This window comes from Ambystoma mexicanum, chromosome 11 (genome assembly GCF_040938575.1).
Source record: "Ambystoma mexicanum isolate Mex_15411 chromosome 11, UKY_AmexF1_1, whole genome shotgun sequence".
NCBI lineage: Eukaryota > Metazoa > Chordata > Amphibia > Caudata > Ambystomatidae > Ambystoma > Ambystoma mexicanum.
This window is the reverse complement of record NC_090934.1, coordinates 1241674348-1241692809: the sequence shown is the minus strand read 5'-3', so window position 1 is coordinate 1241692809 and position 18462 is coordinate 1241674348. Positions and strand designations below refer to the sequence as shown.

General features: G+C 43.3%; 1 protein-coding gene across 1 annotated transcript in view; it reads right to left on the bottom strand.

The window, feature by feature from the left end:
- The window catches only part of HEXA (hexosaminidase subunit alpha), a 294421-nt gene that overhangs the window by 229153 nt on the left and 46806 nt on the right, over positions 1 to 18462 (bottom strand). The window contains exons 3-5 of the mRNA XM_069624622.1: positions 6920 to 6985; positions 5984 to 6030; positions 2246 to 2356 (exon numbers count right to left, since the gene is read on the bottom strand). Coding sequence (XP_069480723.1) covers positions 2246 to 2356; positions 5984 to 6030; positions 6920 to 6985 — 224 coding nt within the window. The remainder of the gene's footprint in view (positions 1 to 2245; positions 2357 to 5983; positions 6031 to 6919; positions 6986 to 18462) is intronic.

Genomic DNA, 18462 nt, shown 5'->3' with positions numbered 1-18462 from the left:
GAGGAGTTGGAAGTAGGAGAGTAGAGAGGAGAGCACAGGGAGAAAAACAACATGGCATGAGAGGAAGATGACTGAGTTGAGCAAAGTGTCTGAAGGCACAACCCCACTCCTCTCGTAGCCACTAACCAACTGATAGTGTAAGGTGAGCATAGGAATCCCCTGCGAGAGTCTAGATAGAAAGGGCAACAGCCATTAGGTTATTAAGACCAGTTCTCTCGAAAATAGACTGCTGGGGTCAATAGTCTCCATCTACTAACCCGGACAATGGGGTGTGACGGAGCCAGCTCTGTGACCAGGAGCCCACCACAGCCCCACCCATGCCTGGATGTAGGTAGGCCCTCTAATCACCCCCTCCTTATCAGCAATGACGGGCCATGTATGGAAGGGAGCCGTCGCCCCAAAAACACGGAGGACAGCTGCTGGACAGGAAGAGCTACGCTGCACCGAGGAGAGATGCCAGAGGCAGCGCTATGTTTGCGGCATCCCCGACACGGGACGCGAACAGCACACCACTGGCTGCAGGACGCAGCAAATGCAGATGTGGCACCAAGGTGTGCTGCAGCCTTCACAACACTGGTACGCTCCAGCAGGAAAGCCTTATCCATTATACCACCAGGGATATTATGATTTGTATTACAAATTTCAAAGGCCTACAGGCCTTCGAGGAATCCAGCATACCGGGACCCCAGCTGGGTCCATGTTGGAAAAGGGGCAGGGCTTACAAGCCATTTTAAGCCCTCCCATGGCCTTCCCCTGTCACACCCCTTGGAGACAGGTAAGTGATTGGATAAGGTAAGTAGCCTATCCTGGAAGGGGGAGGGGTATTTAAGGTGGTGTATGAGAGTGTGCTAGTGTGGGTTAGTTGGGTGAGGACAGGAGGTGACCAGTGGGAGCAAAAGCGACAGGAGTGCGGGAGCTATTGTAAAGGAGGGGGTCTGAAGAGTGTTTGTGTGAGAGAGAGGAGTGCAAGCAGTAGAGGTAGAGTAGGAGCAGTGGAGCTGGGGTAGTAGTAGTGGCGGAGGTAGTAGTGGTTGGGAGTAGAGTTTGTAGATGTTGGGAGTAGCCAGCGCAGGAAATTAGTATTAGAGGGGGAGTTAGTAGTAAAGGGTGAGCAGGGCACCATATCCCTTGGGTATGTATAATAGTGAGAGAGGTGTGCAGGGCACCATATCCCTGAGTAACTGGGAAGGTAGTAGAGAGAGGTAGGGGTAGTAGCCTAGTGGGAATAGTAGTTGTGTTAGTAGCAGGAGGAGCAACAGTGAGTGGGAGAATAAGAGTAGTTATTGGCATATAGGAGCTAGTATTAGAGGAATAGTAGGAGACAGGAGTAGAGTGAGGAAGGAGGGAGAAAAAGGAACAGAGGTGGAGGAGTAGTTGGAGGTACCAATGGCAGTAAGGAAAAGAGTGGGACAGGAAGTATGATCAAAGTGTGGAGATAGAAAGACAGTGTAAGGTTGGAGGGACAGTGAAGAGGTGGGAAGAGAAGAGTTAAAAGGTTCAGTATAGTAGAGGGACAGGAGCAAGAGGCTGTGGAAGTTGTGAGAGTGACACTGGGTGAAAGAAGACACCATTCCCTATTCCCAGAGAAACTAACCAACGATAGGTGAGGGAAAGTAAGAAGTTCCCTATGAACACAGATAGCCAGCATCTTAGGGAAAACACCTATAGTCCTAGTAAGAAGAACATAAAGGTGTTACTGATCGTAGTGACTAACAGCCCTGTAGGGACGTCTGGCTCTGGGAGGTGGGACCAGGCCCGGGAAGTTGAGAGAGAGGGCCGGCCCTAACCACATAGTTCCCAGCCCAGTAGGCCCTGAGTAACCAAAGAAGAAAGGAAACCAGCCATTGTAATAATTACATTTAATAAACACCCTTGAAATTTGACTTTAGGAGTCAGTGTGGTTGTTTGTCGTGGGCGGCCCCGTCACATGGAACACCTGTGTTAGGGTGGAAAATGCTACACCACGACGACAGAGGGGGGTGGCCCTCAAACCATGCTGAAACCTTGATTAGAAACCCATGAATCCTCTCTGTTTTGGAGTATTCTTGGAGCCATCTGTGAACAGATGTTTTGAAAAATGAACTGTTTAAAAAAACCAAGAGAATTAAGAAGAGGGTGTTGTGGTACATAATTCAAGTAGATTTACTGGACAATATGGAAGCAGGTAAAACAGACTGAGAAAAAACAGATAGTTCAAAGAGCCAGACCAAAAGAGAAATAACGAAAAAATGTGCAAGTACATTACCAGGGTATGCAGGATTGTTTTCACAGGCAGATAGTGACGAGATGTATCCAACAGCACACCGCGATGGGGAAACCTAGGGAAGTCCACGATCTCAGTCTTGTTCATGTAAAACTGCATGAAAAGAAAAAAAATACTGCATGGCCTCAGTAAGGCAGAAGCATATAGAAATGTGAAAAGTTCAGGAGACTCATCTCAGGGTTGCATGAGCCGCAAGATTAGATCTCATCTGCATTTCCGCTTACACAAACCTAGCACATCAGAGCTGCTGCTACACTTCCGTTCTTTCTTCTCTACCAATTTTATCAGTGGCACACAGTCACTTCCTACGATATTTACTTAATTATTTGCATGGCACATTGAGGCCCAAGATTAATATGTCAAAATGTTTTAACTATGAGATCCATTTGGAGGAGACCACAGAAGTGACTGTGGTGGATATTTAGTAAGCAGGTTTTGAAACGTAAATGTCTACTGTTTCAATACTTTCTTTATCAAACAGTCTTCAGGCATTCCGAAGTTCTCCAAGAATTAAGTAGGATCACACATTGTGGTATATTTGTGAGCCCAGCATTAAAATTGATCATCTGTTTTGTGACAAGGCCAATAATGTGGCCTTGTCAAGAGGGTACAGGAACCCCATCAGCCTTGAGGCCTACCAGTGAGCCATCCAGAGCCAGTACTACCCACAAGATGCAGCAGAGAGGGCTCCAAACCTGTGCCCTTTGGCCAAACCCCTCGTTTGCTGAACACGGTTAACTGAAACCACACCTCTTGCACAAGAAACCTATCAATCGTCCTCTTTCTTTCACAGGGAATCATCTGAGATGTCTCTAACCCACAACGTAGAGTGACGGATCGGCTTGCAGGCACCATAGAATCACCCCAAAGGGACAGCACCAGTGGCATTGACAAAAGAGAGGGGGGGGCAGAGGGAGGAGAAAGAAGTGGAGGAGGGGGGACAAAGAAGAAGAGGAAGGGGGAGAAAGGAGGAGGGGGAAGAAGAAGAGGGGGAGAAAAGTGGCAGGTGGTGGGGAAGGGGGGCATCTCATGCCGCCATCCACAGGATGCCAATGCAGAGAAAGTGGGCAGAGCTTAGCCCTTTTTCAAAGGAGGAGGGAGAAAGAAGAGTGGAGGAAGAGGGGGGAAGAGAGGAGAAACAAGAGGGGAGGAAGGAGGGGGAGGAGAGAGAAGGGGGGGAGAAGGGGGCAGAGCGGGGGATGAGTGGCAAGAGGCATCCCAGGCCACCATCCACCGGAATCCAATGCAGAGGATGTGGGTGGGACATAGCCTATTTTTAAAGTTTTCCCCTCAGACACACACACACCCTGGCAGCTTGTGGATAATATTTGTTAAACAAGTGAGTTATTGGTAAAGCGGTACGTATGGTTTCCGCATCTTGAGTTTGTGGGTTTGCCTGTTGAGTGTGTAGATAGGGTAGTGCAAGGAGTGTTTGCGAAGTGAATGGTACTGGATGAGAGAAGGGTGACTGAGTAGCGGGTGGTAGTAGTGTGGAGGAGGGAGTCATAGGGAGAGAGGGAAGAGTATAGGAGTGTAAGGAGGAGAACAGAGGGAGGAGGCAGTATCTAGGAGGAGTTAGAACATTGTAGGGAAAGTAAAGTGGTCGGAGGAGTCAAATGGAGTAGACCTGCAGAAAGAGTAGTAAAGGGAGACATGAGATGGTGCATGATGGATGAAGACTGAATCCATCAGAGTGCTTGTAAGGCGCTATAAACCCCATTAGATCACTAACAACTGAGTGGAGAAGGGACAGTTTGGAAGTCCCTGAGGGAGTTCAGACAGCCAGCTTTTAGGTTAAACTGGTAGAAGCCATCTTCAGACAGTAGGGGCTGACCTTCAGTAGAAATACCAAGGGGTTACGGGCGCCTGGGGGAGGTTTGACACTAGGCTAGAGAGCAAGTGACGGCCATAGGACCCACAAAGATTCTAATAAAAACCATTTGCCTGTCCTTGAGACTCAAAGTAATTCTTGTGCCATCTGCAACATGTTCCAGAGTCACAACCCCACTAGAGCATATTGCCTCTCTGAAATGTACTAAATACTTAGGAGTGACTGGGAATGCTAGCTTGCAGAACCAAACGCAATTATAGTTGAGCAGTGAAAACTGAACCTGCATAACACAAAATTGCCAGTCAGCATACTGATCAAAGAAGTGTCCCCTACACCATTAAGGGCCAGAGGTAAAACCTAAACAACATCAACCAACGACAAAGGCTGGCAAATGAAGTTCAGCACATCTGGTCCTCAACCAATGATGCATCTGGCATAATGTGAAACGGCAGAAAAGAGCCAAATATTTATACTATTTGACAGTTTAAGAAAAATAGGCATGCAGTGGTCATCCCTTCTGCAAAATCAACAGAGTGACAAAAGGAGGACCAACCAAGAGGGTTGACTTAAGCACTGTACCCAGACCATAATCAATATGAAACCAAACACTTTGTTATCTAGGCCCCTGCTTCACTTTCATAACCTTTCCCCATCGTTGGGGCATACACAGTTGTGCCCAAAGCCAGATTAAGACTATGTATAAACAAGTATACAATCACACTGCACCAATCGTCAAGAGTTTCATGCATAAATGCATATGTTTTATTCACTTGAGAGTCAGCCTGACACGTGTTTCGAGCCTAAGCTCTTCCTCTGAGGCTTAAGTATTCTTTTGTTTGCCCAAGCATCAAATAGCTAGGTTGCCATAAAAATATAATCAATTGTTGTCAGGGACTGACAACATGGATCAGTGCCGAAAGGCTGGTAACTCAATTGAATAAGTCGCAAGCGCGAAAGAATATACAGGAATTCGGAACAATTGATTATATTTTTCCGGGACAACACACCACAACTGGGTCACATCTGAGAGTTGCTAGATACATTCTTCCACAGGTATGGAACATAAAATGTTTTTTCCTGAAGACCTCATGGGCCTCCTTGCAAGTTTGGTTGTGCAGGAAAAAAAAAATGAGTAGTCAAATTACAGACAGTTTTGTTGGGCAGTAACGGAATTACTGCCGTTTTTAATTGCACCCCAACTATAGGTTTGACCTTAAAGTGGAGGATTTTCCTCCAGCATCATGCTGGAGATAAATCTGCCACTTTAGGGCCAAATATTGGTGGAATTACAGCTCGCAGTAATTCTGCCGAAATCCCCATGGACTCCAAGAATGGGAATTATCACCCTGCCACCACTTGTAATTCTGAGTTAACCCCACGGGACCAAGTGGCGATAACAGTAAACTAGTATGGCGGTAATTCAACAGATTTACTGTCGAAATAACATTAAACTCGTAATGAGGCCCTATGATTTTTTTTTCCACACCTCGTGCGATTTTGATCCTTAATTAGAGCAATGTTTACTCAGCAAGCACAAGAGACTGGGTTTAAAAATGCACTTGGTCTATATATAAAAACATTTGACAAGACGTGTGTAATCCCCATATCATAAGAATGTAATACGGACATTGGTCTTTCTCCATCAAGCAATCTTACAGCCCCTTTCTACAAAGTTCCCAATTACGCTGCTCTCCAACTAGGTTTCTACTTTATAATTAACATGCATACACACAAGGGTGTTGTGTTACAAATTCAGGTAGGATGCCAAAATGGCGATTGTGATCCAAGCTCCATATTCACAGAGGCAAGAACAGAGGAATTAACATCCTTTGGCAAACAGTGATGGGCCAGTCAGAGCCTCATGTTCTATGCCCATCTGTCAAACTCACCGCACCATCCGGTGCTCTCCACAACAGCTGGCTAAAGGTTTCCAAACCTGCAAAAGCAAAAAGGCTGCATTAGATATCAATGTTATGCCTAGACCACATCAGCCCCCAAACACTATCTATGTATTGTCATTAACTACTCAGCAACAGAACACCCCAGTAATGCATCTCTTAGAACACAAACATATCTAACGCTTTTCATGCCAATATCACATCATGCAAAAAACTTGGGGGGGGGGTCCTGGGAAGTCCCTCTGCCAGACATTAGTCCCAGTTACGAGAGCCTTACCCAGATCCTTTAGCCCACTACCTTTCAGAGAGGAGAAATATCCAAGACATATCAGTCGTTGTCCTGCCCTGCGGCAGTCCAGCACCAAAATGCTTGGCAATTCTCCTCTCGACAAGAGTACAAACAGCAACCCCAGACATGTGTTTCGGTCTGGTTGGACCTCATTAGTAGGGTGGAGCTGTGCCTCTCTGAGAATAGTGAGCAAGGGGTCCACATCTAGATTCCCCTAGTAATTTAGGGTGAGACCCCAAGTTAGTTAAATTATGCAAAAAACAGGGGGGGTCCACATCATGCCAACACTATCTTCCACTCATCCGAAGCACACATCACCCCTCAGTTTCCTATAATCCTCAAACCCAAACCACATCCCTACAATTCTCATTTGGCATCTTGAGCCCATAGCATATCACCACTACAACAATGTCTCTGTTCTCTCACCATAGACCTATAATCATCTAGGTCCCCTGTGCGTAAAAGACTAGCCCCCAGCTGTCTCCACTGCGTCATGTCTCCACAATAACCCTCAAACTAATCACTGCCTTAAGTGCATCAACCCCTCAGATGATGCCTCCCTACTGATCCCAAAACCGGCAGTAGCATGTTTTAATACCCCCTAGGTCACTGAAGAGGGCAACAGTAATGAAAGTTACCTCTGAGAGCTCCCCATACCGTGTGTGCAGTCAGCAGGCAGCTCTCTTTTGAAACACTCAGTGTATCTGGAATACAGAAAAAAAGCTCTACTTACTTCTGCATTACGGCCTCGCAATTTTGGTTTAGGATTACCATTAACTTTTCCACACTTATTACAGTTAAAGCTCACCCTTCACTTTGGGTATAAAAAGTTTGGTTGTGCGTGTATATTCGTAGCATGGAGTACTTAATCAATACCGTGCACACTTCTACAAGCACACCAATTTCACTGTACACACTTGTGGCACAAGGTCCATCACTGAATGGATCAGTTTGCAGCTAGGATTCCGGCCTCTTGCCTTGGCAGAACAGATTGAAAGTCTAAGTTTCACCAAGGCAAATTCAGGATCAAAAGATTTTATTGGAGGGAACTAAAAGCAGCCTTTGGGTAGAAGGCCTCACCCAGAAAGCAGGCACTCATTCTGGGGAGCAAGGAGTTAGTACACAGCGTGCTGAAACTCTCATGTCCACAAGAAGCACATTAGAACTATGTATCCTTTATGTATGAACCATTATGCTTTTACAGTCTTGTAGAAGTGCACTAATGCGCCTTCATACACATTGCCAAACAAAGTAAATGTCACATAGGAATATTTGTATAGCATCAGTAGGTTTATGGAGCCAAAAAGGTACCTCCTGGGAGTTGTGGCATTAAGTTAATGAGGCTCTTCTAGGCTTCAAGCTGGATCTGAATAGCTCCCAGCATGCACTTCCCAGCAAATGCAAATTTCATGGAACTCTGGAAATGTCCAGAAATCTCCAATTCTGCAGTGTGAAGACATGCATTTGCCATTTTTCCTACAAAGGGTGCAGTGTCACAAGGAGAGTGGAACTAAACAATGGGACAACTAGGAGTAGGATTCCAACCACAGCCAGTTTTGTTGTGAGATTCAGAAGGGGGGAGGGGAGGATCAACACACAGGACACAATTACATTTTTTGGGGTTCTCTCATCCCTTTATTGGGTCTGTACACATTTTGCTTTTGCCCTCCTATTTTCTGGATCTTGTAATGGTTTGAGAGGCCACTCTCAACACAGGGAGTTCCTTCCCTCCCCAACAAACTGTTTAATGTCAGTTCTTTATTCAGCCCTATCTCCAATTCATCTCACCACTTTGATCACTCCCAATGAGCTACCAATGAGCCAAGAACCAGGCAGTTGCACAGGAAAAATATTTGGATTTATTTAAATGATAGATAATGGTGATCACACTAAAACGACACACGCCACCTTCTTTGTGGCTCACAATTAAACTTGTTACACAAATAAATCGCAAGTTGGTTGGGAAAAACACAAATCACAACTTTTTATTATTACTTTCTATAGAGAATCAAACTGGCAAATTAACACAATCAACTACATATGCAATGCTGTGCAATTTCGATTTTTGCAGGTCACTCCACTCTCAAGGATAGCCCCCACTCCACTCTCTAGGATAGTCCCCAGCTTTTCACCATAGGGCTCAGTCAGCTTTTTTAGGCCTCCCCAGCAATAGATAGTTCCACCCAGATGCAATTTCAGCAATCTCCTTTGGTGTTTCCTTGCAGCAGTAGGATGGTCATTTATAGCAGCTCTCTTCCCATCTCATAGTGCATCCACTTTATATACCAGTGATGACACCATCAAGATTTCAATATTGGGCTGTGCCCTGCAAGAATTCTCGCAACTAGGATTGGAGGGTTACCCATCTCCCTATCCCAAAGTCCAGCCTCTCTCTAAGGATTTGTTTAGGAGTCTAGAGCAGATATATGGCAATTCCTCTTTGAAAATCCACATTTTTCCTTGTCAACTTTAGCCAAAAAGTAGCCATGTGGCAAAACTTTGTGATTTACTATTAACTGTCATAATGTATATATTATCCAATTCAGCTAATCATGGGGAATGATATAAAATGACAGCAGGGTCCGCACCATTTTGCATGTGAGTTTGGCAATTTTCCGCTCTTTTCACAAAAGCACAATCATTGGGAGCATGCAATTTCTTCCCACATTCCTAATTTTACCCTCCACCAGTTCGCCAACTCTCAAAGTCAGAACATGTTCAGAGCAGCCAGAAACACCTTTTAGCTGGTCATTACAATTCCCTAAATCGCAGGTGGATTAATTTTATTTCAACAAAATCGCCAGGAAATTATCTAAAAAAAAAAATGACAGAAATCAAGGCTGTACATATTATGGTTGCTGAGAAAACTGCATACGTTATAATAGTTCTTTTAAATTAATAGGAAATGTTCACGGTATACAAATTGGAGCTCCGCAGTCTCCAGGCCGTTTGCCCCTCTTGGCCACCCTGTTACCAGAGATTTTTTTTCCATTAGCCTCTTTGTTGTTTGAAGTTGGTTGCTGCCAGTCTTAAACACTTGGGAGGCCTTGACAACACAGATCCCCCTCCACACATTTCAGTCATGCACTGGCTAGAACATTTGGCCTTTATAGTACTGCCGTCAGAGACAAATCGTGGGAAACTTGGTTTTCAACACCCTTCAGACAAGCCACATTTTATTGCAAAAAATAGTCATAGGCGCCCCTCTGCAAGATCGAACACGGCTAAATGATCGGTTCTTTGGGAAGGTACCCACTCTAGAGTCCACAGCCACACAGGGGTTGCTGTTGGTCCTCTTGATCAGAAGAGAATTGCCATAGCATTTCGGTGCTGGACTGCCCATGTAGACTGGACAAAGACTGATATGCAAATGGATATTTCCACTTCTGTGAAAGGTACAGTGAGCTAAAGTGTGGCTGCGGACTCTCAAATGGGTACCTTCTCAAAGAACAGGTAATTTTGCTGTGTTTGTTCTCGCAAAGGGGCGCCGTATAACTATTTTTTGCACATTTAATTGTAGTTGTAAATAGTGGGGATGCGCGAACCAGGCTTGCAGTGGGGGGAAGCCATTTGCAAATTCTGCCCAGAGACCCACCAATTGTCCTTGGTTGAAAGGAACTCACATATTGCATTTTCTAGCATCAGCCTTTATTCTTTGACATACTGTTTGTTTTACTGATCGGGGTTCAATTTGCTTTTGCATCAATGCATTTTTTTCTCTTTTCACAAGGCATTGTTATTTTTATTTTTTTAAATGACAGTGGAAAGTGCAGGGCTGTTTCAGTCATTAATAAAATACACTTTTAATTATCTGCCATTAGATTTTATGCTGAAAGGTGGGTCTAAATTGTCCCAGTGCACCACCTTTTGATGAGTGACAGTTTCAGTGAAAAATACTGCTTTTATTTCTCAGCCCGCAATGTGATGTGCTTTTCCCACATCTGCACTCCAGAGGCATCATTTAGGGGTTGTCAGGGGTTGAACTGGCAACCCCTGAGGTCTCCCTTACTACCCCTGTGGTCTCCCTTGCTACCCTAAATGGAAGCTCCTGGGCTGGGGCCAGCACATATGGCTCGGTTTCTGGAGTGGCTGACTTTCTTGTTCCTGCCTCTTTAAAAAAAACAGGGAGTTTCACAAGTGTACCACTTTGAGCTTTCACCCTAAATAAGAAAGAATAGGAATAACAAATCTTTCTGGAATTCTATACAATAATTGCTAGACTCATTAAAGGTTTATTTCAGGCACACTTCACGGGGCGAGTTACTGATTTAGTCTATTCTTAAACAGCTAAAGTTCACAATGCAGACAAAAACGTCCAAAAAGCATTTAGAGTAGAATAAGCATTAATTTAAATATACGATTGATGAGATGTGGAGAACTAAAAGATCAGCCTCCCTTACACTTTCAGACAAGCGTCTATCGTTCTTCCCGGCTTATCTCAAGAAGTCCCCTAGTTTTTGGTTTAGATCTGCTTTTTTGAGATTTCGTTTAAATTTACTCCCTACCCTGGAATTACTTGCTACAAGGGATAAAGAAGGTGGCACTGCTCCAATATGTGATAGATGCTTAACTATGGAAGTTCAGACTACTAAGCATTTACTCTCTAAGTGCTCAGGGACTTGGAGGTTCAGGGCCAGTTCTTTTGGCAGATTTGTTCATAATAAGTCCCATTTAAATACTGATGATTAATTTTTGGGCGAGGTTATTGTCTGGCAATGAGATGGCTTTATCAATTGAAGTGGGTAGAGTCTTAAAGGAATGGAAGCTAGTAACAACTTGAATCCTCTTCTTGTAAAATTTGTTGGTTAGAGTTTTTTTTCTCATTTCATTTTATTTTTTCTTTTTTCTTTTATTATGAGATATGTGTACTTAAAAACTGCAAATGTCTGTTTTTATTGTTTATGTAATATATTGTGTGTGAAATGTGTTAAGTCAAATTTTGGCTAATGCACTTTAAATAATAGAAAATAAAAAAATAAGCATTAATTTCGAACTATGGATTTTGCTTTTTTGCAAGTTGCAGTTATAGCATGTTTTTTTCTGCTGTTGTCTCTCTTATGATCATCCCAAGACATTCCATCTCTGTGTCCTTGGTCACTTGACAAAATCCTTGTGCCTAAAAGATTGTGTAAAGTGTAGAAATATTTGACCATAGCACATAAGGTGGCTCCTGATTTCATTGTACAACAATGAATGCTTTGTTGTAGTGTGTCTAGCTTTCCTATCTCCCTGGCATGCTGATCAGGAGGCTTGTTTAGATGTATGAAGTAAGGAGTGCCCATAGTATGGGATGCCATGTGAAGCAAACCTCTGAAGTCTGAAAAGTAGATCCAAGCAGGCTTGACATGTGGCCAACTTTGCACCAGACCTGCAGATGTACTGGCCTTCTGTTAAATCTGTTACCGGTTTACTGGTATCCACTACAGAGTGTAATTTGCTTTCTGACTTTGAGAACATTGACATGTAATGGCACATTTTACTATAGCCGGTAAGATAGCTATAGCCGGTAAGATAGCTCAGCGGGTTGATCACTTGCTGGAGCGATGTTTGTGTGTGATAGGCAGTTTGCCAGTTAGAACCCCGACAAGGCCAACTCAGCCCTTCATCCTTCTGAGGTTGATACACGAGTACCAACACAGGTTGGGTGATATTGTATGTATATTTGTTTTATATAAAGTGTGTAAGGGTAAGTGTTATATAATACCACATCATTATCATTTGGCCTTGGACGTCTGCTTGCATTCACAGTAATTTGGTAATATGGGATTATGCACACTGATATTAACAATACATATGGTGATCCATCACATTACAGTGATATCGTAACCACATTTTTCATAGTGTACTTAGGAACAATGCTATGTGATGCCACTTCCTGTTTTGTTAAGGGGTGAAAGGTTATGTCCCATCGCTTCCTATGTCACTTCGGGGTGGGGTCAGATTACATCTTTTTCTGTGATGTCATCAGAGGTTAAGGGCCATGTGATGTCACTTCTGCTACCCCTGGCATTTCAGTGAAATGACGTCTCTGTTGCACTCGGATTACATTTTTGTTTGAGAGTTCTCTGGATTTCCACTGCAGAAAGACCCACACAGTCTGTCTAAATAGGCCCATTTTCAGCATGCAGGTTTCTGAATGCTGGCAGGTCATTTCCCCAGTGAGCCCTTAATTTCGTTTGGGGCCTTTCATTAAACCCCATATGGGCCCATCCCCCCCCCCCCGATTCTTCCATGATTCTTTGTGGGGAAGAGCAGGGCTGAGTGAGGCTTCATCCAAGGTCCCCTTTTTTTCTTATATTCTTTCTATTGGAGTTTGTCCGGCTCAATTTCCTTTACTAAGGAGTGGACACTCCGGACTTTACTTCAGTCTTTGGGTTGATGGGTGTAGCACAGCCCCCCTTTCCTTTTTTCTTCCGGGGGTCCCTGGGGTTTTTCCCATACTCCCCTCTTGCCTCCAGGCTGGAAGTGAAGGCAATTAAATAGAAGAAAAAAAAAAAGGAGGTTCAGTACTTTTTACACAACATATTTCCACCGGTAGATTTACATACAATTGACAAAAACAATTATAACAGAAGACATTTTAACCATTTCACAAAACCTTATTTATTTTCTTTACAATGAGCACCAAGCCAATTACTCCCCGTGGGTGTAATATATGTGTGATAAAGTGCCCAGACGAGGCACGAAACGCATTGCTGTGCTGATCTCATGTGGGGACATTAGGACAAACATACTTTAAACACTTATTTTTTTGTCTGTTTGGGCTATAGTGATGCGTGCGATCCAGAAATCTGCTGATGTCCTGTGCTGATATATATATTTATATTCTTCCATCTGACTTTTCATCTTTCCTTTACATTCCTCAGATGGTTCCTCTGCTCGAATTTCATTTGGCTCCTCAATCAGTTGTAAAGCTTATCTGGGATGACAACTTTCCAACGGATTGATGTGGGTGCATTTTTCTTCTGTCTGTTCTCCTTTTGGGATGCAGATCTTGTAGGCAAAAGGTGATATTTTATCCACAATCTCCAAGGCACCATGCCAAGACAGAAGAGGTTTATGCTCCTTGGTTGTATTCATTTGAAATTTGTACAGGTAAAACTTGTCCCCTACTTCATGCTCTTTATTGGTGGTCTTTAGATCGTAAAAGGTCTTCATTCCTTCAGCCGACCCGACTTTTCTAAATTATGCTGAGTATAAGCAAAAGCTTCCTTAAATTTTCAATGTACTCATGAGTAGTGGACGCATTTATCAGGGTCTGCTCTTGAATTCTGTAGAACAGATGCGGAGTAACACCATTTTATATCCGGCCATATGCTGAAATGGAGACATCTTTGTAGCAGAAGACAGTATTGACCTAATAGCCATCAAGACAAGCGGTAATTGGATGTCCCAACTGGGTCCAGAGTCTGTCACAAACTTCTTTAAGATACTCACAATTGTCTTGTTGTATCTCTCTACCTCCCACATCCCCCCCACTTGAGGCCAGGTGGTAGGCGATGGAGTTTTCTTTTTACCCCAGAATCTCCCACATCTTTGCCATTACCTCACTGGTAAAATGACTTCCTTGATACGGCTCAATCCTTTCTGGGAGGTCGAAACGAGAGAACATGTCTGTCTCCACCTTACAATTCTGGGTTGGAAGGCATTCTACCCAGTTGGTGAACAAGCAGGTCACAGTCAACATGTACTTGTTTCGTCTAGAGGAGCAAATCACTGGCCTAATGAAATCGACTTTAACAAATTCCCACCATAAACAGAACAAAGACTTACAATTAACAGACCTACCTGCCTATCAGCAGATTCGGGGGCCACAGCAGGACTGGGCCCAGGGAAGGCATACTGCACCAGTGAAGCAACTCGGGCAGCTCGCCAACGAACGTCAAGTGCCCCTGCACAAGAAACGCAGGACGGATAGCTCACCCTACAAATAACTAAGATGATTATTCAGCACCAGGCAACCACGCATCCAGGGTTCCAGATCTCAGAGCCGTCCAGACGCCCCCGGGGATATCAGATGAGCGTAACAAATATCTAGACTGGTCTCACAGAGATGCTCATTAGTAGACTCTGTTGACCTCAGACCGAATACAACCGTATGTTCTGGTTTCATTCCCACCATCACAAAAAAATAAAAACACATAATAAACAGCTATTAGTATTGCAGTTAGGTTAACCGTCTCAAACAATTCGTAGGACGGAGTACCGATCACCGATTATGGGAAATATGTAGGTCTACCTCAGGCTATAGCAAAAATAAGTCTGGTAAGCCAATGAACGGAAAATCATTCATGAAAACCACAACATCATAGTTCAGTAAGATCCTTTACCCTGCAAAGCTTCATCTCAGATGGTATAAAATAAAGAGCAATCTCTTAATAGTCATTCATCACGTGTTATTCACCCTTCGAGATTCTGGCTGTCTGTATTCCGTCACTCAGTCAATAAATGAGGTATCTTACATATAAGTCAAGTCAATCGGGAGCAATGTGGGTGCTGGTAATTGGTCATTCATCGAAGAACCAATAGTTATGTTGCACAACATGAATTGAATAGCCACTACTTAGTAGTCTTAGTATTTAACTTGCTGCAGCGTCCCCTTATTGACTTGTTTATTCCGTCTCTCAAAATGATGCAGCTGAAAGAAAAAAAAAAAAAGGCGGATGAATACTCGGTAAACTGCGAGTGACTAGTTGTTGGTTGTGCATACATATGTTTACAACAACGCACAGCCTGGCTGCTGTCTGCGTGTTTTAAACAACACATTATTGCAGCTGGTTATCAATGTACCCAGTGTAGGTATATGCAATCAACTAATGCAATGTTGACCTTGCATAAAATGCCTCCGGATGTAAAAAAAATGCTAACCTCAAGAAAGGAACAGCAGTGTATCCAACTGCATCATTCTTTGGTTTGGGTCGGCCACGTAGGTGGGACTTGTGTGTATTTGGCAGAAATTCTATAGTCTCGACTATTGTGCCCCTCTTAGACTCTATGGTTAACCCTCTATTATAAGTTGGCCATCTTAGTCTAGTCAACATGTAAATGGGATAGATGGACATACAGATGCAATATAATTTACTTTTAATAGTCACTCTAATTAACAGGAAAGACAAGGAAACAGACCATAATAGGTTGAGTAATATATGAATCAGGTCGGACCACATAAATGATGACTATAGGGTGACTAAGATTCAGCTCGTTAAATATGTTCGTACTGCCATATTCGGTAACCCATCATGGTGTTAGAACTCGTCTTGAATAAGGCCCATATTAGTCCACTATATTAGTTTGTTAGATGGCAATCGATAATCTCATTCATGCCTACTGCGTGGCTCCGGGTAAGGTGAATTAGATGGGTTTCTATCCGAGAGAGTGTCCTCTTACTCCCATCTGCATTCAATTTCACTAGAATAGACCACCTTCGTTCATCACTGTCATGTCCTACAGCTTTAAATTGCACTACCAATGGAGCCATCAATGTGCCATTGCAGATACAATTTTTGTGCTCTGTAATTCTTAATTTCACTTTTCTTTCAGTTTTTCCAATGTAAATTTTCTTACATGTGCACCATATTACGTACACTAGTGTCCAACTAGTGTTAACATTTGTGAGGTTCAATTGTTTCCAAGGCTTCTTTAAGCCTATATCGACTTCCAGTCGTCTAATTGTTTGTCCACAACACTTACATCTGCCACAAGGCCTGTGTCCTGTCAATTTGGGTAAACCCCATGTTTCTGTTAATGTCCTTTCTATTATTTTTGTTTAATGTAGACATCATTACGTGTTACCAACTCTTTAAGATTCCTGCATCTTTTAAATGTGCATCTTGGTTGTGTTAGAGTATTGTCACCCTTTGTCAAGAAATGGCAATTCTTACAGATAGGATAATCTTTTGTACTTGGTTAGATAACACATTATAGATGTTATCAAACGTGATGTGATCATTTATATTTAACACTTCTTTATTGAGTTTTCTTCTCTATTGTTATTTGCTGCTCTTTTCCAGGCTCGTCTTACAAATTGTCATTCAACTGTGTGGCCTCTTTTTCAAAATGCTCCTTATTGGTACTGGTCTGCTTCAGATGTAAAAATTGTCCGACTGGTAAATTCTCTCTCGTGTACTTTGGATGAAAAGTACATCAAAGCATTGGAGAGAGTGATTATGAGTGGCTTTGTGGAATGGCTTAACTTTTAGCCTACCACTCATTCCATCCACAAAGATAGTATGGTCCAAAGAATTAATATAAAAAAGTAATTACAATTTTTGGTACATTTAAGATATGAATTCTGCTGGTTTAGCAATTCAAAAAAAGTTTCAAGTCTGGGTTATCACCTTGCCAAATTACTAGGACATCATCGATGTACCTTTTGCACAATCTAATCTGGTGTTTAAATGGATTATTGTCTGATATCATCACATGGCTCTCCTCTCCATACTCTCCACATATAAATTAGCAAGTGACAGGGCTATTGCAGACCCCATGGCAGAACCATGTATTTGGTGAAAAAGACATTGAAAATAAAGTAATTTTCAGTCAGGGCCATCTATGTGCACCAGAGTATAAAGGAATAGGAGTATATCCTTCCTGTCTTCTACTCAGTAGTAGTTCTTCTACCATATCTAATGTGGCAGTTTGAGGTATTTTGGTGTACAAGGAGACAATATCAAAGCCAACAAGTAATTCCAAAGGTCTATCAAATGGAAGATCTTCAATTAAATGTATTACTGCTTTGGTGTCTTGTATAAAAGATGGCATTTCCTTAACAAATGGTTTTAGAAAAGTGTCAACAAACTTAGCGAAAGGCTCAAGGATACATCCAGTACCTGAAACAATTGGTCTTCAGGATGGAAAATGATGGGGGGGAATTTCTAGATTTCTAGTACCAGAGCTACTCCCGAAGAAGAGCAGTGAAAGGACTCGAGACTTCCCTATAACCCAGAGAGGTCTTGCAGCTGGAGCGGTAGGTCCAGCAAATGACTACCTGGGGCGCATGCTGATGGCTCAGTCCAACCCTGCCTCAGAGGTGGGGGGTGATGGAAGGTAACCTACGACAAACCACAGGTTCCTGAACTGAAGAAGGGGCCCAGATAGAGGGGAGATGCCAAGCCCTAGAGGAAGCTCCCATTCTTTCCCAGACAGAACCCCTAGTAACCCTTCAGCCTGAAAGTGACTCTTCTACCCCCGGAAAGTTGGAACCCAAAGAGCAAGGGGTAAGTAGAAGAAGCCAAAGAAGAACCCACTTTGAGGAGATCAAGATTATCCCATTTGAAAGAGAGGCCCAAGAGGAAATCTTCTCTTTCAGGAACAGGGGACAGAGTAAGTATGGAGACCAAACCCAAACAAGAAACTATTCAACCCCCAAAAGATATAATAGAAATGGAGGTGTATTTCCCCCACGCAGGTTCTGAGAACTGCCTTCAGCTAAAAGGGGACAGCAAGAAATTGGGGGGGGGGGGGGGGGAGGTTTCCCCAAATCCACCCATTGTTATTTGCAACATTCTAGTTACAGATTCCCAAACGCTGACACGGAAAATTGCCAAGATCACACAGTGTCGAAGTTCAAAAGTAAGAAAATGATCACCGGGCTGGCAAATAACTCACACATTCTTTGCACCCTCGAGGAGAAAGAAGGCAGATTTTATACACCGGTAACGGGTGCAACGTCAGTGTGAATTATCAGCTCTGGTGGACACTGGATCTCAAGCCACCCTCCTGTCCAATAAGGCCTTTGACCAGCTGAACTCAGGACAGGGGGAGGGCCACCAAATTCTCCTCACACCACTTTCCAGACAACTCCACAATTCCAACAGGAATGACATTTCCGTTGAAGGGACTGTAGGCCTGGAAATAAAAACTGGGCGACATCGCCTTAAACAGTGAGTGATAGTAGTGACTCCAGAGTGCACACCTCATTTACTGGGGAACGATCTCCTGCAGAGGATATCACCTCTGATCGACTGTGTAAACAAGGTCCTCTGGACCCTGACCAACCAGCCTATAAAATAAAAAAAATGAGTGCCAATTATGTAAACATGAATGGTACCCGTCATTTAATTGATCGACTTTGAGAAAGTAGAATTCCATTTCAAGAATAACTCAAAAAAGGTAGCAGGCGCCCCTCTCCAGAAAGAGCATGGCATGATGACCTGAGAGTTCACAGCCATCGCTTTTTGCT